This window comes from Rhipicephalus sanguineus, chromosome 2 (genome assembly GCF_013339695.2).
Source record: "Rhipicephalus sanguineus isolate Rsan-2018 chromosome 2, BIME_Rsan_1.4, whole genome shotgun sequence".
NCBI lineage: Eukaryota > Metazoa > Arthropoda > Arachnida > Ixodida > Ixodidae > Rhipicephalus > Rhipicephalus sanguineus.
Genome location: NC_051177.1, coordinates 118,393,450 through 118,418,784, shown reverse-complemented (window position 1 = coordinate 118,418,784; position 25,335 = coordinate 118,393,450). Strand labels below are relative to the sequence as shown.

The 25,335-nt window shown below is 48.2% G+C and overlaps 1 protein-coding gene across 1 annotated transcript in view; it reads right to left on the bottom strand.

Annotated features, from left to right (window-relative positions):
• Window positions 1–25,335, bottom strand: part of LOC119381832 (ubiquitin-like modifier-activating enzyme 1) — a 67,644-nt gene that overhangs the window by 31,797 nt on the left and 10,512 nt on the right. Inside the window, exons 7-14 of the mRNA XM_049412907.1 lie at window positions 20,531–20,660; window positions 20,150–20,247; window positions 14,566–14,712; window positions 13,517–13,687; window positions 7,155–7,259; window positions 4,920–5,000; window positions 3,278–3,430; window positions 2,100–2,265 (exon numbers count right to left, since the gene is read on the bottom strand). Coding sequence (XP_049268864.1) covers window positions 2,100–2,265; window positions 3,278–3,430; window positions 4,920–5,000; window positions 7,155–7,259; window positions 13,517–13,687; window positions 14,566–14,712; window positions 20,150–20,247; window positions 20,531–20,660 — 1,051 coding nt within the window. The remainder of the gene's footprint in view (window positions 1–2,099; window positions 2,266–3,277; window positions 3,431–4,919; window positions 5,001–7,154; window positions 7,260–13,516; window positions 13,688–14,565; window positions 14,713–20,149; window positions 20,248–20,530; window positions 20,661–25,335) is intronic.

Sequence of the window (25,335 nt, the reverse complement as noted above, 5' to 3'; positions counted from 1 at the left end):
AGTGTTACATGAAATGAGGCTGGCAGCTAACTGTTTTGTATCCGATCTCGCGTAACTACGAAACGCTGGTGTAAGAGAATACGGCTGCTCCAGGGAGAGATGCTCTTCGCATAGTCACTTCGCGTTGAGCGCAGCACGTAGAAGGGTGTACGAGCCGCCCGCTGTGATGGCTTTCGAGATTGCGCACGCGCCAGCGATTGCGACCGCGCCCTTAGATTCAAAGTTCAATGCCCCCCCCCCCCCTCGCCTCGCGTCTTCGCGTCTTTTTTCATGCTCGCTAAAGATGGGTGGGGCGTTTCCTGTCTGCTTCGACGGCAGGCCTCCCGAGCGGGGTGATGTTATCGCATGCACCCTTCGAGCGACGGAAACGGGACGGCTTGTTTGATCGCTGCTTCGGCCCCATTCGTCGCCCCCACTCGCGCGCTTTTAGCCGCGGTAGCACATACGATGCGCGGGGGGATTTTATCGATTTGGACTTCATACGAAAGGGACATGACGGCGACGGCAAAAGCCCGTCGAGACTGTCCATATAATTGCTATCGCAATAAAAGGAAGCCTAAAGACTACCTAATTGTTTCCAAGTTTTTCTTTCGTAACTGCCGATGGGCGCGTGCATGTCTTCCCCCTTTAGCTTACTGGTGCGCATCGAGGCACCTGAAAGGGCCAGTAAATAGGCTTCGAATTTTTTTTTTACATCTCTCAAACAAGCTCGCCAATTCGTGCAGACAGCCGCGGCGATCACATTTTATGAATATCACAGCGCATACGCCCCGTTTTGAAAAACAATTCCCGCTCCCCTCTCCTGTGCCTGTCCAATCCTCCTCGTACGCGAACTGTCAACCTTGCCCGTGGGCAACATTACGTTGCACCGGCTTCGTCGATTGGTCCTCTGCACAACAAAACAGCCGCATGGCCCTGCGGTGGTGAGGTTTTCGCCACACATTTCTGCGCTTCTTCACCGCGCCGCTAGGGGGATCCTAGCGCCGTTCACGCTAGAGTCACTGTATATGCTACCTTAAATCATATACAGTAACTCTAGTTCACGCTTAGCTCACGCCGCTCTGACACGAGCAACACGTGGAGGAAGCCTTGCTCGGTTGTTGGCTGCGTAATCGCTGACGTAATCGCTGACGGCAACCCACCACAACGTAATCGCTGACGTCGTGGTGGGTTGCCGAAGTAGGCGTGGTTACGACAGCGGGCTACGCCTACCCCTCATGGCTGCCGAGAAGGGTGGCAAGGCCGAGCAAGAAACCAAAACCAGCTGAAGCGGGTTGTTCTATGAGTATACCCTGTAACTTCCGTAACACAGCCCTTATTAGCAAAATTTTTGCGGCCGTATGTTCACTTTGTACAAGTACGCAGTTATCGCTTCATCACACATTTTGGACCACGGGGTTGTTTACTGGCCCTTTAAAGCAAGCACGATGCGCCTGCAAAAACGGGGCGACGGAGGTGCGCAGCATGGTGGCAAACGCGTGGATAGCACGCTGCTCCCGCTGTCCGCCATCTTTCCAAAACCGATGAAGAGCGCTTTTTCACGTGTCAATTTCACAAATGAGAAATGAAGCTGGACTGATCATCTTCATCCAATTTAACTGCTTGAAGGTGAGCTGGCATTATAGTTACTCGACTGATCACTTTTAATCTGCGGATTCAAGGAAAAACCGCAGCGGTGTTTATTTTTCTCACAGACCTGTTGACTGGAATGTTCCAAAATTACTCCGTTTCTGGCAAGATCTCTGTCTATTCTACATAAACTATGTGCAGGCTTACTGAATAATAATTTATTCACTTATTTGCAACTTACCTGTGCCTTGGAGACCAAGCAAGAGGGGAAAAAAGACTTCTTTTATTTCCATGATTTTGCTTATCAAAATGAGATTATTTATCATTGAATAATAAGAACTCCAGTCATAACATCGCTTCCGTACTAGTTGTACAAATTTGGCAATAAGGTTAAATGGCAGCACGGCTACTTTCGGCCACTTTTAGCTTGAGTTTTGTCCCCTTTTCAAGTTAACCCACATCAACCCTGCATTTAGCTAAAACGCAACCTTGTTGTAGTTTGCGCGCGGCAATCAGCCGATTATACTCACGCCCTTCGACGTTGTCCAGCGCGGTGACCACACCGTTCAGGTTCTCGAAGAACCTGTCATCGTACATGCTCTCCGTTTCTGGCCCGACCTTCTTCTCGTAAGGCACGATGCATAGTTCCGGATTCATTAGCACAGCAGCTTCTGTGGCGGCGACAGACTTCGGGCGCTGATGAAGACAATCGAAAAAAAAAACATCACCCAACGACTATATTCGAGCACCAAAGTTTCGTAAGAGTTGCTAGCGCATTTCGTCTCCATGAAAAAAAAAAAAAGATTAAGGCAGCTGCCTGCGCACTAAGGGTGCGTAGACTGAGAAAACAGCACCGCTGGTGGCCTAGCCTTCCTCCTCTACCTCATCCACACCCTCACTTACCTTTCCCATCACGCTGCTATACTGTAGTATACATGGCTATGCTGTGCATTACCCTCTACCTTTCCCTCCTCCTCACCATCACTTCCCTTTTCCAATCTCTTGCTAGACTGTACTATACATGCCTATGCTATGCCTTCTTTCTCTTTACATCTCATTCTTTTTAAATGCGAAGCATTTCTTAGCGAAACCAATACACTTTGAGTGTTTCTATCTATCTATCTATCTATCTATCTATCTATCTATCTATCTATCTATCTATCTATCTATCTATCTATCTATCTATCTATCTATCTATCTATCTATCTATCTATCTATCTATCTATCTATCTATCTATCTATCTATCTATCTATCTATCTATCTATCTATCAGCAGCCTACGTCTGGGTGCTCTCGTGATAGCCTCCTTAGCTTGGTGTAGACCAAGATTTGCATGGGAGAGTAACAGGGTTTGACGAATATAACTGAGTGGTCATGACATCGGTAACGTGAAAATCTATTTCTTTCTGTCCATCTCTATCTGTTTTGCTGTCTGCTCCTGTCTTTGTATTCCTTTCTTTCTTTCTTTCTTTCTTTCTTTCTTTCTTTCTTTCTTTCTTTCTTTCTTTCTTTCTTTCTTTCTTTCTTTCTTTTTCTCGTTCTCTCGCCCATAGCAACGCAATCATATATGGTTCTCATAAATGCTTGTTCAGCTACCGCGCCTGGATAGCCGAATGGTTACGACGCTTATTTTGCATCTCATTCTGCAATGTTCCACAGCGTGCGATCGACATGCACCCGAAAGTAAAGGCGATAGGCGACAACTCACACCGACATCCTCGGCCCGAAAGAGGAACTGCCTGTTCAGGTTGGACCTCTGGACCTTGTCCGAGTCCGTGAGATAGATGCAACCCTCGCATGCCCCGACGCCCATCATGGCGAAGTTCTTGAGCAGTTCACAGCCAATAGCCCCGGCTCCTACCTGCGCATATAACGGACAAATCGACACTGAGATACGCGATTACACTGCACGCAATACCTTTTCACATTTCATCGTTTGAACAACGCGAGTTTTCCTGTATAGCTAACGCATTTTTGGCATCGCAAGCAATAAAAAAGAAACTGCTCTTCTTCGATAAAAGTGCCGTTATGTGTCTCTGTCTGTCCTCTTATTTTTGAAACAGTGAAAGTACATTTAAAGAGAGAGAGAAAATGCACGTAATGTAACAACACGCGAACGAAGCAAGCATGTCAATTGGTGGTGTACCCTCAGTCGACAAGTCCAGCGGCCTCAGCGGCCCCTTCTCGCTCGACGTTGAACGGTATTTGTACTTGCGAACTTTGCTGGCGTAAGAACGCTTTGTGAATATGGGCCAAGGTTTTCACGTTATGCTTGCGTGGCCTACATCCCTCCAACGCTAACACAGTGGCACCCATCTTCCTGGTGGAAATCGAAACGTTTTCCTGTACCAGTGCAGTTTCCATAGACGTTGGTTAAAACATTGATGGACTCCGACCAAGGTGAAGATTGCTGACGTTTCGGCTCCCATACGGGAGCCTGGTTCACAATGAAAATCATTGTGAACAAAACTCCCGCGTGGGAGTTGGAACGTCAGTAAATATTATGTACCTTAGAGTTCATCAATGTTTTAACCTGCGTTTCATCTCGACCAGACGCGATTGGGTCAGGCCCTCGACTTTCATTAGTGATATAAGCGCCAGTACAGTTGGGGCAGTGATGAAATCACGATGCATCTCGCTCGTAAGCGCTGATTGTTATTGGCTGGACACTTGGAGTGATGACATGTTCAGTGTCAGGATTGAATAGCCTATCCAGGGAGGGGGGAGGGGGTGGATGTTTCAATCCCACTCTTCCTCTCGAAATTTCAGTTTTTAATGTATATATACATACACATACATTTCGTACATGCATATATACGCATGCATACTTGTACGTACAAACGCACACACAAGCATACATAAAGAGTGGTGGAACAAACAAAAATATTGCTAGCTACACCCCCGTCAGGATTGGATAGAAATTTTTCTCACCACCACTTGAATCGTAAGAAACTTTTTGTGCACACGAGCCCTGTTCTCTATGGAATAATCCTTCGTAATACATTAGTGCGTTTCTCTTAACCGCACATTCGCACAACTGATGGCATCATCTCATATGATTCAAATACAAAAGTTCCAGCTGCAATGGGGGCTTGTCCATCCCCCCCCCCCCTTCGTTCTCCTGGCTTTGTTAGCGGTGCTCTCGACAACACACTGGCAGATTCAACAACTGCAGCGAAGTTTTCTTTCAGTATATGATAAAAGTGCTAAACTGATTTCTGCTACGTCCACCTCATCTGCAATGAAGGCGGTCTTTCGCACTTGTCATCTAAGCGCGGGAGTTTCACTGCGCACTGATCGACGACTTGCGTGCGCAAGTTGACGAATTGCAGAAATTAAACGTTTCTCACTACGAAGTATCTCCGTGACAGCAGTAGGCCCTGCACTCCCTCACCAAACACGCAGACCTGTGCGAAGTACCTTGTAAGGCCCTGCAGAATGGAAGAAAAAAGAAAGAAAAATATACTGAAGCAAAGCGTGTTGTTGGGCTAGTCGGTTCGTAGATTCAGCAAGTTTGTAAGTGTGCAAAGCAGACACGACGAAAGACACAGACGCACACACAAGGCGCGGGCATCCAACTGGCTACTTTCTAAAAGCAGGTGATTTATAGGTTGGTCAATATAACAAAGCAGCAGCGCAAGGCACAATTGCAATGACACTGATGAAGAAAACATCTGGCTCCCATGGGCCCTGGGTACGCGTGAGTGTCCTATGTGGCCACCTGAAAACTTGTTTCTTGCCACGATATAAACAAAGAAGGCGAGCTGACCCAGCTATCTCCCCTTTTCGTAGTGTGAAACGCCTCCATGAGCTCTCTTTCGGTTCTTAAATTAGCCTTCGAAAGGTATTTTGTCTTCTCTAGATAAGGCAAACAGCTTTGGTGCAGGCAACTCTTACAGTTGCAAAAAAAAAAAGATACTTCCCGTGCCGAGTGCGCAGGGAAATGGTGGAGCTCCCGCGCACGCTCGCTGAGGCATCGGCCGGTTTGGCCTATGTAAGACCACAATTGTGGCGGTTTGGGCGTGTTGGTATGACATGACCAATAAATTTAGCGCCTGTGTGTCATACGTGTTCTTTGTCCTCGTCTGTTTGTGCGCTTAGAATTTATTGGCCATGTAAGACCGGACGCACGAAATGAGTATGCAGCAATAGTTCATCTGAATTATACTCTTGCTTGGTCTTGGTCAGCAGTGGGCGCACTTCCTTAACTTTGCAAGACGCTGAGTAGACAACGCGAATCGCATACGTTTGCATAACCTTCTTAAAGGGGCCCTGCAACACCCTTTGAAGTAATCATCGAATGGCTTCATTAAAGGAGCTTATTGCCTCACGAATGGACTGCCGCGACAACTTCTAGAATCCGTTAAGTACGAGCGGAGTTACAGTAATTTGCCGAACGCTTTAAGCGCTTTCTCTCTCCTTTCGTACCAGTTAGCGCGCTGAAAGCTACGCAGAGGGGGAATGAAAAGGGGCCAAGAAGCTACGTCCGTTCGTCAGCGCGCGTCGTGACCTCGCCCCCTTTCTTTTCTTTTTTCTCTTTTTTTTTTGCGAACGCCCGGCTCACCTTGAGTGTGATAGCGAGCGCGAGCGCGGGCACGGGTGGCATCTCGCGGCGGCCGAAGTAACTGTGCAGCCCACGATGCTCAGATAAGCCAATGGCCGCGGACTTTGGATTCATGGCGCGGTCATTTGGATCTATAGCATCATTTGTCGAGAGAAGGGAGCGATTTCCAGCTGACTTTGAGAACTAACTATAAATTTCAGGCTGCGTGCTACGCTATGATGTTTGGCTCACATGCTCTCAGGAGCCTCGACTACCGATCGGCAGCGTTTACTGACCATGCTCAAAAATGGTTGCAGGGCCCGCTTAATATCGTGGGATAGACACTGCAAATATGGCACGACGGAAGGTGGTTTTCGGTCCCGGCGTTGCCCTTCCTTATCTGGTGATTCTAACTTTTGAAGCAGAGTTTTGGTTGTGCTGCGAATGAAGTGTTCCGGGTAGCTGGTATACGTCGCGGACGCTCGACTTGACAGACCAAACTTGATGAAGCTGTGCGCGCACAAGATTTCTGTAGGGCGGAGGGGCAGCTAGGCGTTACATTACCACGTTTCACTAGTTTCGACTGTGCACTCTTGAAAAGTAGCAGACTTTTGTTTGACCTAGGGTTATATTACCATGTTAGTCTAAAAGTGTTAGTGGTTACACGTAATTTCGCTGTCGCTGGCTGCTGAATTCAAAAGAAGAACCTCGAAATGAAATTAGTGTTGCCATTTAACGTAAGTTAGCATAGAGTTGGAGAGAATTAAGCTACGAATAATATTAAGCCCGTGCGGAGCACTTTATTCATGCTTATAAAGCATTTATTCTGCAGGGTGCTCCTTTCTATTGGCTTCAATTTGAACACCAGTTGTTTTTTTTTTCCCTCCCCTAAATCACGAAAACACAATGCTTTCGAGCGCTATCCGTCGCTAACAAGACTGGTGTCAAAAAGTACTAAGAAATAAAGAATCAACCTCACTCAAGTCATGTTGTTGGTCACTCTCATAGTTACAAAGCTTATCTGCCCGCGCGTGAAGCTCACCATTTCATCGTCGTTCATTTCTGGAATGGCGCCCTCCTGTGGGAGGCACTCGAAAGCATCGAAGTAGAACCACTGGTGGATCGGAGTGAACTTGCCGCTGCACGCCTACGTGAAACAAAACCGTTGTTAGCATGTCGTTTAAAGCGGTGTTCTTCAATCATACCCGTTGCGAAACTGCGTTCCGAAACCCGGACATGCCAATGGGCGATGCCGCGGGGGCTTGCAGATTGTCGCGCCCTCTGGGCGCCGCACTACAAAACACAAACACGCTGCTGCTCTTTGCGCTGCCATATCGTTCAGCAGTATGCGGCGGCGCACACGGCTGCGCAACGTCAAATATAGCGTTCATTAGTTTATTTTTTGATCAACAGATGACGGTACAATCAGCAGACTCCCCCGCAATTTCGGCCAACGGCGAGTTCGGATTTTGAAGCATGGGGCCTATGGAGAGTTTCGCATCTGGTATGACTGAAGAACTCTGTTTTAAAGCAAGCCCATTAGGGTGCCTTGATGCGCGTTTTTTTGCGCGTTTCGTTTTGGGGGCGCACACATCGAGGCACACTAAAGCCCATGGGCCTTTTGCGCCATCTCGCGAGTGATAGTCCAGCCTCTGCCACGCTGAAGCGTCCGCGGTATACGTAACACCAGATGTCAATGGTGTATATAAATAGCTCGCCGTTAGTACGCCGGCGGATGTATGCGTGGTAGCCGAGCGGCTAAATGCAACGCTCACGGAGCCAGGCGGACAACACTGATTTTTCGATCACCACCAAAGACAACGACACCGGAATTTCTGCGAAGCGAGCTATTTAACAGCTAGCGTTTTAAAAAGAATAATGTCTGAACCTACGAAGTTGAGGCAGTTTTGAAAGCTATTACAGGCCTTAAAATCAAGATCCTGCTTAGTAGAAGGTACTATAAGCCCCGCCACGGTGGTCTAGTGGTCATGGCGCTCGACTGCTGACCCGAAGGTCGCGGGATCGAATCCCGGCCGCGGCGGCTGCATTTTCGATGGAGGCGAAAATGTTTGAGGCCTGTTTACTTAGATTTAGGTGCACGTTAAAGAACCCCAGGTGGTCGAAATTTCCGGAGCCCTCCACTACGGCGTCTCTCATAATCATATCTTGGTTTTGGGACGTTAAACCCCAGATATTATTATTAGAAGGTACTATAACTCAATATATACTGATGCGCTAGTTGGTGAGCCATGATATTGATGTAGCAGTGCACAAAACAGAGCACCAAACACATTCACACACATAAAAACAACACACGAACACAGCGCTTGTGTTTGCGTCTTTTTCATCTCTGAAATGCAACGAATTTTATTCATACCGGTGGAGTTGTTCTCTTACAAAATCAGTTCTGCCTTTTGCTGTATTCGGATAGGCGCCATCTAAGTGCGACCCCAGGAGCTAAAGCCTCATTCCCCAGAAAGTCGCGCTGCTTTGCTTAAGCTGCATTGGTTCTTGGCGAACTGCCAATGACTGCATGACAGTCTCCTTGATGCGATGCCATACGCAATATCTCAAGAAAAGGGACGCCAAATTTGAGTTCCCACTGATGCCACATAACATGTCATTGTCGTTAGAGCAATATAACTTGTATCGGACACGTGTACTGACTGAATCGGCGCGGATGCGCATCAGTGATGCGCAGTATGTTCATTGCGCTCGCTCGTGCCTTTATAAGCTGTGGCTCAATAAACGTCGTCGTTATTCTTGCACTGACCATGATGCTGTAAGCGTCGTCCCTATGCCCGTGGCATAAGCCATACATGGTGTCAGAAGTGGCCCCTTGACGCCGGGGGAAATCGTTCCTGCGTCTGTTACGTCATGGATCTCCTGAAGGCTCCGGAGGCATTGCGGCTGACGGGTAACGTCACAGAAAACTGGAAGCGGTTTAAGCAGAAGTTTGAGTTATTTCTGCAGGCGACGGCGGCAACGGACCAGCCGAAAACGGAAGCATCGAAGGCAGCGCTACTGCTGAGCATTGCCGGTGACGACGCGTTGGACGTCTTCAACAACTTCCAGTTCGGGCCGAACGAGGACAAGAACGACTACAGCACCGTGGTGAGAAAATTTGATGCCTATTGCGCCGAAGTTAGCAATGAAGTGCACGAGAGATATGTATTCCGTTCAAGAAAGCAAGCTGAAGGGGAACCATTTGAAAAATTCGTTCGTGACTTGAAAAAACAGGCAGCACAGTGTAACTTTGGCACGTTGCAAGAATCAATGATAAGGGACCAAATTGTATTTGGCACGCACAATCCTAGACTACGTGAGAAAATGCTGCGGGACAACCAGTTGACATTGCAAAAAGCAGAGGAAATGTGCAGGGCAGCGGAGACGGTAGCACAGCGAAACGAAGTTTGGCGTAAAGGCGAAGACAGTGTCGACGCGGTCTCAAGGCGCCCGTCCCCTTCAAAAGGAGGCAAACAAGCGAAAGAACAACGTCGCTGTCGCAGGTGCAACCGCTGGCACAAACCCAAACAATGCCCAGCCTTTGGAAAGAAATGTCGGTTGTGTCACAAGCCTAACCACTTTGCAAGTTGTTGTGCGTCTGCTGCAGTAAGTGAAGTTAGCAAACAGCAAGACGAGGACTTTGACATTCTCGAGATCACAACAGCAAGACGCGAAAGGGATTGGATGGTTAAGGCTCAAGTGAGCAACTGCGAGATAAGGTTTAAAGTGGACACCGGATCGCAAGCAAACTTGTTTCCCATGTCTATTTACCGTAAACTGCGCGGAGTAAAAGAGTTGGAACCAACGAACTCTGTCCTGCGGGCATATAACGGTGGTACCATATCTTGTTTTGGAACGTGTACGCAGGAAGTAAAGCTTGGAAATACTACTGCTACAGTCACGTTTTTTTTCGTGAAAAATGGTCGGCAGGCTATACTTGGGCTTGAAGCAAGTGAAGCTCTGGGACTAGTCAAGCGTAGTGTGTGCGTCGTAGACAAGACTGAAACCGACAGACTTCTCGAAAGATTCAGACATGTCTTTGAAGGTCTCGGTTGTTTGCAGCAGGTCTACAGCATGGTCTTGAAACCTGGAGCAGTCCCAGTCGTGCAACCAGCTCGACGAGTTCCGGTGGCGCTAGAAGAGCCTCTAAAGAAGCAACTTGAAAGAATGGTACGTGCCGGCATAATTGTTCAAGTGAACGAACCAACCGACTGGGTCAGCCCTTTAGTATTGGCAAAGAAGAAAGATGGGTCGCTAAGGGTGTGCATGGACCCCCGAGCCGTTAATAAGTACATAAAGCGGCAGCATTTCCCGCTTCCTAGACGCGAGGATTTGGAAGCACGTCTAACCAATGCCTCGTACTTCAGTTGTCTCGACGCGAACTCGGGCTATCATCAGATACCGCTTGACGAGCGAACTTCCAAGATCTGCACTTTTTCTTCACCATTCGGGAGATACCGCTTCCTCCGTTTGCCTTTCGGCATTTCTTCCGCACCGGAGGTCTTTCAGCAAAGCATGAGTCAAGTATTTGACGGCCTACCGGGTGTACTCGTGTACATTGACGACATCTTGGTATGGGGTTCTAGTAAGCAAGAACATGATGAGCGGCTAATAGCAGTGCTGAAAGCTGCTGAGAAAGCAGGATTGACTTTCAACGCGCAAAAATGCAGGTTTGGGATGAAAGACGTGAAGTTCCTCGGTGATGTCATCGGCCGAACGGGCATATCGCCGGACCCAAAGCTAATCAAAAGCTTGGCGAAAATGCCGACACCAACGTCTAAGAACGACGTCCAGCGCATGCTGGGGGTGCTTAACTACTTCGGAAAATTCGTGCCACGACTGTCCGAGCGAACGACGCTTTTGCGCGAGCTTATCAAGTCTCGTTCAGAGTTTCAATGGACAGCGAACCATGCGCAGGAGTGGAAAAAATTAACGCAAGTTTTGACCACCGCCCCCCTGCTTGCAATCTTGATCCCCAGAGGGAAGCTAAGATAAGCTGCGACGCATCGAAGGACGGTGTCGGTGCAGCGTTATTGCAAAGCTACAATGGGGAATGGCGGCCTGTAGCGTATGCATCTCGGGTCTTAACCCATTCAGAAAAAAACTATGCGCAAATCGAAAAAGAAGCCCTGGGGATATGTTTTGGCTGTGAAGGTTTCACGAGTTCGTGTACGGAAGAAGGGTGCTAATCGAAACGGACCACAAGCCGCTGGTAGCGATCGCACGAAAAGAAATCGCCGACATGCCGCCTCGGGTGCAAAGGTTCTTCTTGCGATTACTGAAGTATGACTTTGTGTTGCAGTACATTCCCGGAAAGCAGCTGGTTCTCGCCGACATGTTGTCACGGTCGACAGCGGATCCGACCGGAGACAAAGTTGGCCCTGAAAACGACGTCGAGGTTCATGCGGTGCAGTCTTTGGGCTACATGGTAACGCCGGAAACTCAGCGGCTCCTACAGCTGGAAACATCTCGAGACGGCTACCTGCAGTCGGTGATGACAAGTTTGGCAAGCGGGCAACCGGTAACAGGTGAACTCAAACCATTTTCGAAAGAATTGTCTATCGTTAATGGAGTAATAGTGAAGGGTCCTAAAGTTGTAATACCGAGAAGTATGCGACAAAGCATCCTGAGAAGAGTTCATGCTGGCCACCTTGGGTTGCAGAAGTGTAAAGAGAGGGCTCGAACACTTGTATTTTGGCCCGGGTTGAACGGCGACGTCGCGGCGCTAGTAGAAAGCTGCGCAACGTGCAGGAAATACGCCTACCGGCAGCCACAGGAACCACTACTAATGCGAGAAGTTCCCAAATGTGCCTGGTACAGGGTCGGAGTTGATATCTTTTCTTATGCTGGAACGTCGTACGTGGTTGCCTATGACTCCTTTTCAAATTTTCCCGAGGTCGAAAAGCTGCAAGAAACAACCTCAGCAACCACGATCGCGTCTCTTAGCGCCATGTTCGCCAGGTACGGTGTACCAGTAGAAGTATGCACCGATAATGGACCCCAGTTTTCGAGCCATGAATTTGCAATGTTTGCAAAAAAATACGACTTTCGGCATGTTACCTCGAGCCCCCGTTATCCGCAGTCGAACGGTTTGGCGGAGAAGGGTGTGCAAATTGTAAAGCGGATCCTGAAAAAGACCCTAGAGGCGAGGGAGGACTTCTGGTTGGGTCTTCTAGCCTATCGATCAGCACCTCTAGAAGGCGGGCATTCGCCGGGCGAACTTTTGCAAAGAAGGAGACTTCGTTCTAACCTTCCTGACTTTCGCAGGGTGTCCCGGACGAATGTGACGAAGCACCACCAAGACAAAGTTGGAAGGCCTTTGGGAATACTACGTAGGGGCACAACGGTCCGCCTTCAGGATGCTGCGGGCTGGTCACAAAAAGCGAAGGTGGTCGCTGAAAGGGCTCCACGATCATACCTGGTGAAACTCAAGATCATCGCGTGCTGCGGCGAAACCGCAGACATCTACTTAAGACGGAGGAGCGGTGTAGTAGTGACAGTGATGACAACGACGAGAGTCCGACAGGCGCGAACTCCCGTTCACCTGATCCTGCCGCACCCTCAGAACCAACGGCGGAAGCTGCTGAAGAGACATCTCCAGAAACACCCCAGGGATCAACGCTACCATCAAGCGGCTGCGATTCTTCGCCGGGCATCTCATTACCGCCAGCTCCGAGAAGGTCTACTCGTTCCACCCGGCCCCCACAACGATTATGTTATGACAAAAACTTTAGTCAAGTGCCATAAGCTGTGGCGAATGTTTGTAGTTATCTAGTGTTTAATTTGGTTGTTCCACGAGAGAGGATGTATCGGACACGTGTACTGACTGAATCGGCGCGGATGCGCATCAGTGATGCGCAGTATGTTCATTGCGCTCGCTCGTGCCTTTATAAGCTGTGGCTCAATAAACGTCGTCGTTATTCTTGCACTGACCATGATGCTGTAAGCGTCGTCCCTATGCCCGTGGCATAAGCCATACATAACTGGGACAATCCTCCTTTCTTAGTGTAAATAATGATTTTGTCGTTTGTTTTTGTCTTTGGCATTGTCGGCGACGGTTCTGTATGCGGCGCCCTGCGCGGCACGGCAGTGAAATGTGACTCTACGCGTGTAGTGCGGACGTGTGAACTGCCCAAGCGTTGAAGGAAAGTGGGATCGTGCGCCTGTCTGTGTTCAAGGACCTTTTCGTGTGCATCAGCACTTCATCTATAGAAAAATTTCTCTTTGAACGGGATAGCGTTACCCAAGCCGCAGTTGTCTTAGGTTGCCGCTTAGTACAAGAGGAGCCGATTTGTAATTCTTAGGCAGGCCACCCACTCTATATAGTACATGGATATGGCGCAGTTATGATTAGCGAGTGCTTATGCAATTGGTAAAACAACGAATTCGGCCGCTCACCTTCATTACTTCCTGTGCTGCTATACTGCCGATGACAGAATGCATGGGACACAGGGAGCCAGATGAGACACAAGACAGCAGAGTGAGAATCCTCTCGTCCAATTCCTTGAGCGGCTTCGCCTGCAGGGCGTTCATCTTCTTGGCAAACTCTACCACCTCCATAGCGTCGTCCTGCGCCCGCATAAGCAGCGGCCATCGTAAACTAGAATCCTTTATAACATAGTGGTGAAGGTGTTAAAAGGGTCAAAAAGTCTGATGGTTAGACCACGTTGCGGGACAACGGGAGGAGGTGAGAATTCGGCAGCGCAATTCACTAATCTTTCCGTCGACTACCGCTTAGTTTTAGGCCTCTTTAGATTCTGCTAGTTAAAAACAAAAACTTAAGGAGACTGCAAAGCGATTGCTCCTATTCGATAACTAACGCAAAGGTTAACCCACAACTATAACATATACCACGTATGTCTTCTGTTTTTTGAAGTGCTTCGAGAGAGAAGAAACTTTCATTTTTGCAGACGTTGTCGAAGCCCTTATTCCAGTGGCCCAATGAACGCCGTCACGCCACGGGCAAGTTGAATTATCCCCAGTAGGTTCCTATTAACGCGGCGACGCGAAATTGCCTATGCCACTGCATATGGGATGCTGTGTTTGGTACTTAGAGGAACCATGTCATTAGGTGGTCGCTGGAACTCGTCATGAAAAGACGTCGGCGGGCGGCCGCATCCTAAACATCTATTGCGAAAGCAAGCTGTACACAAGACTAATTTTATTTTTCATTACCATGCATCGTGTACTTCACAATGTAGAAATGTGTTTACCTATAAAGTTTATTGTTTGCATGCTCTATTTGTGTTCGCTGTGAGTCTTCACCGCGCGCAATGCACACGGACCCAATGAAGTGGACAAACGAGCGCTTGCTGCGCGTCCGTGTCTGCTGTGCGCGCTGAAATTTCACCATGAATTGTAACCAGCTCGCCAAACTTTTGGCTCTGCTGCGATTCGCTTGCGCTACACAAGCGCGATCCTCTACGCGACGTTCAATTCTTCCTTACCACGTCCCAGGGACGCGGCAGTTGCTGGTGCGCCTCCTCAAAGGCGTGCAGAGCCTGGAATCCCAGATGCAGTTGCGCGTCGTGGTCTGCGCTCGCCGAATTACATGTCACGAACTCTGGGTTTAGCAGGGATTCCTTCAAGGGTTTCTGAAAAAGAAAAAAAAAGAAGAATAAGAAAAGGAAGGACCGTGATAGGGAACGTCGGCGTCCACAACGAATGTATTTCGTGGTTAAGTACGAAACCGGGGCAGAATTCCCAAACCTCTCCGTTCTATAACGGCTCTGTGCCATGGTCCAGTCAGTTTCATTAGTAATGTGCCCAGCGTCGAGAGTGCCGAAAATTTTATCGCGCAATAAAATCCTTGTTTAAGGCGGAGTCTTGTTTTGAACTATAGTTAATGGTGTGGAGTTATATGGGACGGCAATCGCGGCGCTAGTTATAAAGCGAAAAATAACACCAAACAATAATACGGGCTTCCGTATGAGCCGATTTATGTTCTTCCTTCTTGTACAACTTGTATCATGAATTTCTTCGTATAGCGCAACGCGCTTTTGTGGATACGGGCCCCGATACGGACATAAAACTGGGTTGAATTTAGAAAAACCAAAACAAAACGGCTGAATCAGAATTCATTTTTGGTGAGACGCCTTGAACCCACCTTAGCGCCTTTCAATTACTCTGACAGGAAAGTAGCAAGGTAGCACGGCTTATTAACCTCCATGCTTAATAGCATATAACATTGCCATTTAAAACTCCATACCGAGAAGTTTTACGTAATAAACGTAACGGCTAAGACGGGTAGCAGTTTCACACTATTTTTCACGTTTTAACGCTTAGGAGTAAGCACCAGCTAGATAATCGCGCTAAAGAAAGATTGCCTTGAGTAGTAAGATTAGTAAGAGTAATTATTTTTTAAAGAATTTAGGTTAACCACACCCCAGCTGGAGGGGACTGTAGCTCGGTGTTCTTGAGGCAATGGCTGCCGCCTGAGTTCGGTCGTGGCCTCCAAGATTGCGGCGCGCTGTTGGAGCCAATCTCGAAGGCCACGGTTCAATTCACATGCTGCCGCTGCTCGTTCAGGCTAAAGCTGAGCAGTCTGTATCGGATGATATCGCTACACGTGTCGATCAGTCACGTGATCTTTGAGTTTCGCTCTCCTGATCCGCGCATGTATATAAGGCGTGGTGCAATAAACTTATAATCATTCTTCCCGTTACGCTCGGACTGTCGAGATGCGCCGACGACAACGAACGATACATGGTGTCAGAAGTGAAGCAAGGGCCTAAACACGTACAACATGGATTTTGTGAAGCCACCGCCCCCGCTACGTACTAATGGGGATATCAGCAAGAACTGGCAGGGCTTCAAGCAGCGCTTCGAGTTCTTCTTGACAGCGTCGGAGACCAGTGGCAAGCCTCGAACGGAAGCGACAAAGACTGCACTCCTTTTAAGTATCGCAGGTGAGGAAGCCATTGAGATCTTTAACACGTTCGAATAACAGCAAGACGAGGACAGCAAAGACTACAAAACCGTCGTGAAGAAGTTCGATGCATATTTTGCCGGACAGACTAACGAAGTGCACGAACGTTATGTATTTCGCTCAAGGATCCAGACGCCGGGAGAACCCTTCGAGCATTTTGTAAGGGACTTGAAGACTCAGGCAGCGGCGTGTAACTTCGGCAGCCTTAAGGAGTCGATGATCAGAGACCAAATCGTATACGGCACCACAGACAGCAACCTTCGAGAAAAGCTGTTAAGAGATAATAATTTGACTCTGCAAAAGGCAGAGCTGGCATGTAAAGCTGCGGAAGCAGCAGCAGCGCACGAAGAAATCTGGGCGCGCGAACAGAAGCAAGTAGATCCGGTGGGCGTGGCTCCTAATAGCAAAAGTTTCCCACGAGAACACGCCTTTTCGAAGTGTCTGAGATGTGGGCGCGAGCATGCACCACGAAGATGTCCAGCCTTCGGCATGAAGTGCAGGAAGTGCCACAGGCGCAACCACAGGTGCTACCTCAAGATGCGCCCTAAACCACCGCTGAAGCCAAGTAGCGCCGTGTTACGCTCATACGGAGGAAGTGCAATTCAGCACGTCGGCGTCATACGTACCGAGGTGACGCTCAATGACACAACCTCAGTGCTAGATTTTTTCGTCGTCCGGAAGGGGCGCCAAGCGATCCTCGGACTTCAAGCATGCCAACTCATGGGACTCGTGCCGCGTGTTTACAGCGTATCCAAGAGCAGCCAAGAAGGCATCGTGGACGAATTTCGCCACTTGTTCACCGGAACCGGGTGCGTGCAACGAGTATACAAGATGGTGTTACGTGACGGCGCCGTACCCGTTGTCCAGGCCGCACGGCGTGTTCCAGTGGCCTTACAAGAACCCCTCAAGATGGAATTGGACCGCATGCAGCGGGCAGGAATTATCACGAAAGTGACCGAGCCAACAGACTGGGTGAGTCCTATCGTTATTGTTCGAAAGAAGGACGGAAAAATCCGAGTGTGCATTGATCCACGAAACATAAATGAGTGCATAAAACGAGAACATTACATAATGCCTCGCAGGGAAGACATTGAAGCAGATCTCGCCGGGGCGACAGTTTTCTCGCGGCTGGATGCAAACTCGGGATTTCACCAGATCCCTCTAGATGACGAAACCTCCCGAATTTGTACCTTCACAACACCATTCGGCCGCTACCGGTTTATGCGCTTGCCCTTTGGTATAGCATCTGCGTCAGAGGTCTTCCAGAGGACCTTGAATGAAATTTTTGAAGGGCTTCCGGGAGTAAGAGTGTACGTGGACGACGTACTTATCTGGGGTGCGTCTATAGAAGAACATAATGAGCGCCTTAGGTCGGCGCTACGAGCAGCCGAACGTGCCGGTCTAACATTCAACCCAGAAAAGTGCACAATAGCGGTCGAAAAGATAGAATTTCTCGGGGACGTGATTGACAAAAACGGCATCAGACCAAGCCCATCCTTGATAAATTGCATGCTACAGATGCCAACGCCGGTGGACAGGCTTGCGGTGCAAAGAATGCTTGGCGTCGCCAACTACTTTGGCAAGTTCTTGGCGTCACTCGCTGAAAGAACAACGCTACTGAGGGGCCTGATCAAAAAGAACCGCATTTTCGAATGGACAAGTAACCACGATCAAGAATGGAAGCAGTTATGCGACAGTTTGAGCAAAGAACCTTTGCTATCTATCTTTGATCCTCAGCTAAGAACTAAAGTGTCGTGCGACGCGTCGCGAAATGGGGTTGGATCAGCCTTGTTGCAATACCACAATGATACGTGGAGGCCGGTCGCGTACGCGTCACGAGCGCTCAGCGAAACAGAGCAACGTTATTCACAAATTGAAAAAGAAACGTTAGCTCTGCTGTACGGCTGCGAAAGATTTCATCACTTCATTTACGGCCGCCAAGTCATAGCAGAGACCGATCATCGGCCCTCGATCACTATTGCTCGAAAACCAATAGGCGATATGCCGCCAAGACTTCAGCGTTTTTTCCTGCGTCTGCTTCGTTATGACCTTGACTTGCAATTCATTCCAGGGAAGCAGCTTGTCCTTGCCGACATGTTCTCGAGAGCCACAAGCAGACAAGCGGACGGAACCGAAAGCGATGACGTAGAAGTCCACGCGGTGAGTGTGGTGTCTTCTTTAGTGAGCGACCGAACATGGAAGCGGTTGGCAGCAGAAACAGAGAGGGACGAACAGCTTAAGGATGTTCTGAAGAGCCTAGAGTCCGGGGAGCATATCAAAGGCCAATGGAAGCCATTTCAAGCAGAACTATCTCAAGTTAAAGGCGTACTTTTGAAAGGCTGTAAGGTGGCAATACCCGCTACCATGAGGCGGGAAATGCTAGATCGCATTCACCAAGGCCACTTAGGCGTGAACAAATGCAAAGCGAGGGCAAGAGAGCTTGTTTTTTGGCCTGGATTGAACCAAGATATCGAAGCGGTGTGCCATAAATGCGCATCATGCAGGAAATACGCATATAAACAGCCGACAGAGCCCCTGAAGATGCGCCCAGCGCCACCCCAGCCTTGGTACCGAGTAGGGGCTGACCTTTTCGAATATGGTGGTAGGGCATACTTGTGCTTTTATGACGCGCTCTCAAACTTTCCCGAGGTGGAGTTGCTTAAAGACACATCTTCGAGAACCGTCATAGAAGCAGCGAGTGCAATCTTCGCCAGGTACGGCATACCAGTTGAACTTTGTACCGATAATGGGCCCCAGTTCACAAGTAATGACTTCGCGGCGTTCTCTCAGCGGTATGATTTTAGACACGTTACTTCAAGCCCGAGATACCCACAGTCAAATGGACTCGCGGAAAAGGGTGTGCAGGTTGTTAAGAGGATTCTAAAAAAATCAACGGACTCGAAACAAGACTTTTGGCTCGGATTACTCGCTTACAGGACGACACCAATGGAGGGCGCCCCGTCACCTGCCGAGGTGTTACAAGGAAGACGACTGCGAACGACGCTGCCGGATGCCCGGGCCGTTCCAGAACTTATGGTCCGAAAGCATCGCCAGAGCAACGCCCCAAGGAGAACACTAGCGCCACTGAACACAGGCGACACCGTTCGAGTTAAGACAAGGTCATGGGCTAACAAAGCACAAGTTCTCGAGCCCTGCAACACTCCCAGGTCGTACCACGTAGTCACAGAGGAAGGAAGAGTGCTCCGCCGCAACCGGCAACACCTACTTCCGACCGGTGAAAGCTTCCGAAGGCGAACGGGTTCCACCAGCGGTGAGGACTTCGGCGAACAAGCTGCAGATGGCATAAGGGGACCGGGTTCCCTACATGCACCCAATGCGGCAAGCACCACCACAACTTTGAGAAGGTCAACAAGACGAAGGCGGTCACCACAATGGTTGACCTATGACAGAAACTTTGTGCAGGTGTCGTGATAAGCTTCTGGGTGACGTGCAGTGAACATTGCCTCTACAGTGGACTGTCATATTTGCTAATCTTCTATTAAGAACTTAACTGTTCTATTTTTGTTTTCTCAAACGAAAGAGGATGTATCGGATGATATCGCTACACGTGTCGATCAGTCACGTGATCTTTGAGTTTCGCTCTCCTGATCCGCGCATGTATATAAGGCGTGGTGCAATAAACTTATAATCATTCTTCCCGTTACGCTCGGACTGTCGAGATGCGCCGACGACAACGAACGATACACAGTCTCCCACTGGGACTGGGTGGGTTTGGGAAGAACCACTGAATCATATCAACACCGCGGCTAGCGCGATATATAAGATCACATTTTCGCCACATAAATGGCAAGCAGGTATTGGGGGTACCACTTGTGTGTTTTATGTGCGTCTTATGAGTGTGTCTTCCGAGCCTTGTATGTTTCTCCGTGGTTGTCTGTAGTCGCCGCCAGAAGACAACCTCCAGTCTGGTCAGTTACGTGGGGTTCCTTTTCCTACTTGCGAATATTGCGTTAAAAGGTATTTGTACAAAATCTACCACTCCATTACTGAAGCTGGTTATAAGTACATGAGACATGTGTACAGCGATTCGTGGTTAGTCGTGCTCTGGCAGCTACGAGATACGAATTAACGTAATTACTTACAAACTTGACATCCTTCGGAATTTTCACCTCGGTCGCAATGCCACCTATACCGCAATCAGCGTAATTCGCTGGAAGCTGCACGGAGAATCGGTGTGGACCTGGGTGAAAGAATAGCAAAGGCGTAAAGGTAAATAAGACATCGATAGACAGCTTAACTGCATAAGAACCGCTTATGCAGCTTACGCAAGCAATACGCAGCGCGTAGTATAATTAGGTAACCCTGACGTTATCGTTATATCAGACCGAGTGCAGGACGAAGATCACTCCACTTTGTCGAAATCACTGGTAGCTCCTTTAGGGCCCATCAATTACCCGTTTGATTGCTGCATTTTTCACCGTCACAACTACGTGACAACATAGGAGAAAAGGAGCTTCACTCACATAAAACCTTGACCTCCATGGGCGGGCAGTCGTTGATCTCGGTCATGCCTCGGACTTCGGAAAATGTGACGTAGTCGCCGTCCTCGAAACCGTGCCGCGCCTTGTGTACCGTTGCGACCACTCCTTGCTTCTCGTGCGGAGGAAGGTGACGTGAGAAGACGTTATCATTGAAGGCATGCGCGATATTATAGAAAAGGAAATTCTCTTAGATAAGTGAGTTGCATTATGTAAGCGGCAGCAATCGATACCTCTGGAATCCGAAGACCAAAGTTATTGCCGCTTTAACGACCTATAGTGTGTCTAACAAAGGCACGCCCTCAAACAGACACGAGAGTGTTTAAACGCAGTGTTGGTACTTCATAAGGACGTTTCAAATTTAAAGGTTAACCTCATGTTTGCGTGTAGTATTGTACAGAAAAAAAAATATCCGCTCAAGCATAGGCAGGCAGAGCCTCTTGCGACTCAAGCCTATCGCAGTTGCGCTACTTGTACAGTAAGAAGGCATTACTCAGACAAACCACGACACGTCTTTCGGTACCCCACAACTGCAGTGTAAAGAGTTTCGACATCTGAAATGAACACGTCATTAGTATTCAGGACCTCATAAAAGCTGCTGTTTAATACATAATTCGGAAAACTATTGCGTTGATCGACACCATGATTAGGCTTAATATAACGTACATTTACTACGTGGAATAGATCAAACGTTCTAGTTTTACCGGCTTGAATGCTAATGAGGTATTAGCCATAGGTAGGGTCGACACTGTACATAACACAGATGACGAGCCAAACTACTGCTAATTATAGCCCCACCAAGTTACATCCAAGAGCCCACCTTTCATAAATCGGCTGCCCGCCTCCCATTCTAGCTCGTCCATCATGGTCAATATCGTGGGGAACTACCGGGTCAGATTCTCCCATATCATTAGATGAAGGTGCCGAACTCACAGACAGTCTTTCGCGAGTGACACCTCCGTGTTGCACCTAAGACCAATATACTATTTTAAAGACGATAGTCCTTCTTGGGGAACTTAAACCAAGAAATTTTGGTCTTGTCTTGTCTGGTCTGTCTGTCTGTCTGTCTGTCTGTCTGTCTGTCTGTCTGTCTGTCTGTCTGTCTGTCTGTCTGTCTGTCTGTCTGTCTGTCTGTCTGTCTGTCTGTCTGTCTGTCTGTCTGTCTGTCTGTCTGTCTGTCTGTCTGTCTGTCTGTCTGTCTGTCTGTCTGTCTGTCTGTCTGTCTGTCTGTCTGTCTGTCTGTCTGTCTGTCTGTCTGTCTGTCTGTCTGTCTGTCTGTCTGTCTGTCTGTCTGTCTGTCTGTCTGTCTGTCTGTCTGTCTGTGTCTCCCCATACAGCCACCCGGCCAGAGTTTAAGCACTTTCTGAACGCCCAGCCATCCTGCACTGTTATCGCCGTTCATACTTGGGGGGGATCGGAGATCTCTGTTCGTTCCGCGTTCGTTCTGGCGGTGTTACGTCACAAAAGTGGGCGGTCCGCAGCTCTCTTCCACCGAGAGGAAGAGGACAGCCAATCGTCAAGCGGTGAGCGGCGATCTTTCCGGAAGTAGACGCGCATCGTTTGTCCTCGGCAAGGGAACCGTATATTTCAAAACGAAGTGTTTCTCGCCTTCTAATAAATACAGTTGTTATACCAAAAGATATTGTTTTTCTTTTCAAGCTCAAAGAGTTTCTGAAACAGCAATAGGTTTGAGCGCTGATATTTATTGGTGTTAGTTTTTCTAACCCGCTCGCTATGTCAAGTCGTGCACGCGAAAAAAAAAAAAGAAAAGTAGCGGTTGGCGCAGTTTTTCAAGATGTCGTCCCACCGGAATGTCTGGCTTGGCTCCCGGATGTCGAATCGTCAAAAGGATCTTCTGCTGGCTTTGATAAAAGAGCACCCACAGATACCTACGCCGTCGTGCCCACTGGGGCCGTCGTTCACCAGTGACGACCGGGACGACACGTGGCAGTAGCTGGTAGCGCTTTTGAACTAAGAAGTCCCTGCGCGTAAGACCACAGCCCAGTGGCAGGCCCGTTCATTTTGTTCGCACTGTTCGTTTCGAGAACAGAAAGCGACGCCGCACTCGCTCATGTCTTCAAACGCATCTCGCACCTCCAACCGCAAGAAAAGCACACGTCGCAAGCGCCATTTTCTCAAAATCAGCTGTTGCGGCAGCCGCAACCGCCGCATCATGCCGTGCGAAGCCATTTGTTCGCTCGAGAGAACGCGTGCGAACGGTCTCGCGCTCCGTTCGTTTGTAGCAGACGACATGCTCGTTCTGGCGCGGTATGACGTCACCAAAAAATAAAAAAATCAAGCAAAAAGAAAAGTGGCTACGCCCCTCAGAGACGTGGTTTTTTCCGGCTTCGGCCAATCGCGTACGCCGCCAGAATGGGTACAGAACGAACGGCGCAGAACAGAGATCTCCGATCACCCCACTCGTTATGCCGCGATATGACGTCACCAAAAAAGAAAAGATCAATAAAAAAAATCGGTAGATCCCACGCAGTGTGGGAATCGAGGTAATGCGAAGCAGCCAGCAAAGAGCTGCATACATCGTCTTCTTTGTCATTGAGGCTTATGAAGTCATTCATGTCGTGACATCTAGTTCGCTATATATCGCGAGATTGCCATACATACATGCGTGTATAATCTGGTATATGTCATGCTAATGAAACATATATTCTGCTAAATATATTCGATGCGTGACATGCTATTTATGTTCGTCACGCACTCTTGTCACGTCATACCAATTTAGGTATATATCCAGTAAACAAAATGGCAGGGAGTCCACCATGAGCGTGGCATCTAAATCATACTCTACATGACATGCATGTCATGATTTTCTTGTTACCACCTGTTATTTATGTTCGTCACACAGTCACGTCGCGAGATACCAATTTTGGTGTATATCAAGCTAGCGAAACGGCCGCCAGCGCGCCATGAGCGTGACATGTAAGTCATGCTGTGCATGACATATGTGTCATGATTTTCATATTAACTCCTGTTATTTATATTCGTCACACAGTCACGTCACGCGATACCAATTTTGGTGTATATCAAGCTAGCGAAACGGCCGCCAGCGCGCCATGAGCGTGACATGTAAGTCATGCTGTGCGTGACATGTGTGTCATGATTTTCATATTAACTCCTGTTATTTATATTCGTCACACAGTCACGTCACGCGATACCAATTTTGGTGTATATCAAGCCAGCGAAACGGCCGCCAGCGCGCCATGAGCATGACATGTAAGTCATGCTGTGCATGGCATGCGTGTCATGATTTTCATGTTAACTCCTGTTATTTATATTTGTCACACAGTCACGTCACGCGATACCAATTTTGGTGTATATCAAGCTAGCGAAACGGCCGCCAGCGCGCCATGAGCATGACATGTAAGTCATACTGTGCATGACATGCGTGTCATGATTTTCATGTTAACTCCTGTTATTTATATTCGTCACACAGTCACGTCACGCGATACCAATTTTGGTGTATATCAAGCTAGCGAAACGGCCGCGAGCGCACCATGAGCGTAGAATGTAAATCATGCTGTACATAATATGCGTGTCATGATTTGCACGTTAGGACCTGTCACTTGTGTTCGTCATACACTATTGTCACGCCATACCAATTTTGGTATACATCGAACTAACGAAACGGTCGCAAGAGCACCAAAACAGTGGCATGTAAATCATATCGTTCATGACATGGATATCATGATTTTCATGTTATGACCTGTCATTTATGTTCGTCATAAAGTCACGTTTCGACATACCAATTTTGGTGTATATCCTATTAACGAAACGGCCAGGAGAGCACAGAGTCGTAGGCGGCTAGATAGATAGATAGATAGATAGATAGATAGATAGATAGATAGATAGATAGATAGATAGATAGATAGATAGATAGATAGATAGATAGATAGATAGATAGATAGATAGATAGATAGATAGATAGATAGATAGATAGATAGATAGATAGATAGATAGATAGATAGATAGATAGATAGATAGATAGATAGATAGATAGATAGATAGATAGATAGATAGATAGATAGATAGATAGATAGATAGATAGATAGATAGATAGATAGATAGATAGATAGATAGATAGATAGATAGATAGATAGATAGATAGATACGGTCAAACTCGCAGAAGTTCGCTAAGAAATGCTTCGCATTTAAAAAAGAAATGGCGACACCCGCCGGCCTTGAGTGGCATCTCCCGCTTCAGCCAATCAGCGCGCTTGTTCTTCCCCAGGAGAACGAACAAGCGGAACGAACAGATCTCCGATCGCCCGATTGTCGCTCCGATTGTCGATCAAAAAGCAAATGTTACGCATACCTGAAGCGCAACACCAATACGTAAGTATTAGGTGGTGTGTACCTTTACTAGAAAATACACAGATACGTAATTCTAAAGACCCTAGTGTTTCTTGCGCTGCCCTAAAAATGATAGTGTTTCTTGGGCTGCGCTGCAAATGCGACGCTAGGAGCCAGATGCCGCGATTCAACGTAGAGGAGGAGGACTCGTGTAGCACGGCCGGCAGAAGACTATCGTCTTTCGACGACATTTGCAGCGAAGCACGCAGATACGCGGCCAATTTTTTCTTATTCTTTTCAAATCAAGTCACGCTTTATCAGCACGAAATTTTACGATTGAGAGATGAGATACAAAACGGGTGCCGCTGTCACCGACTACCTTGAAAACCCCTTACATTATATGCCGATGTGGTTTTGTGCCTATGACGCCGAACTACTATGCAAAAGGGTGCGGGGTCGATTCCCAGCTTCGGTGGCCGCAT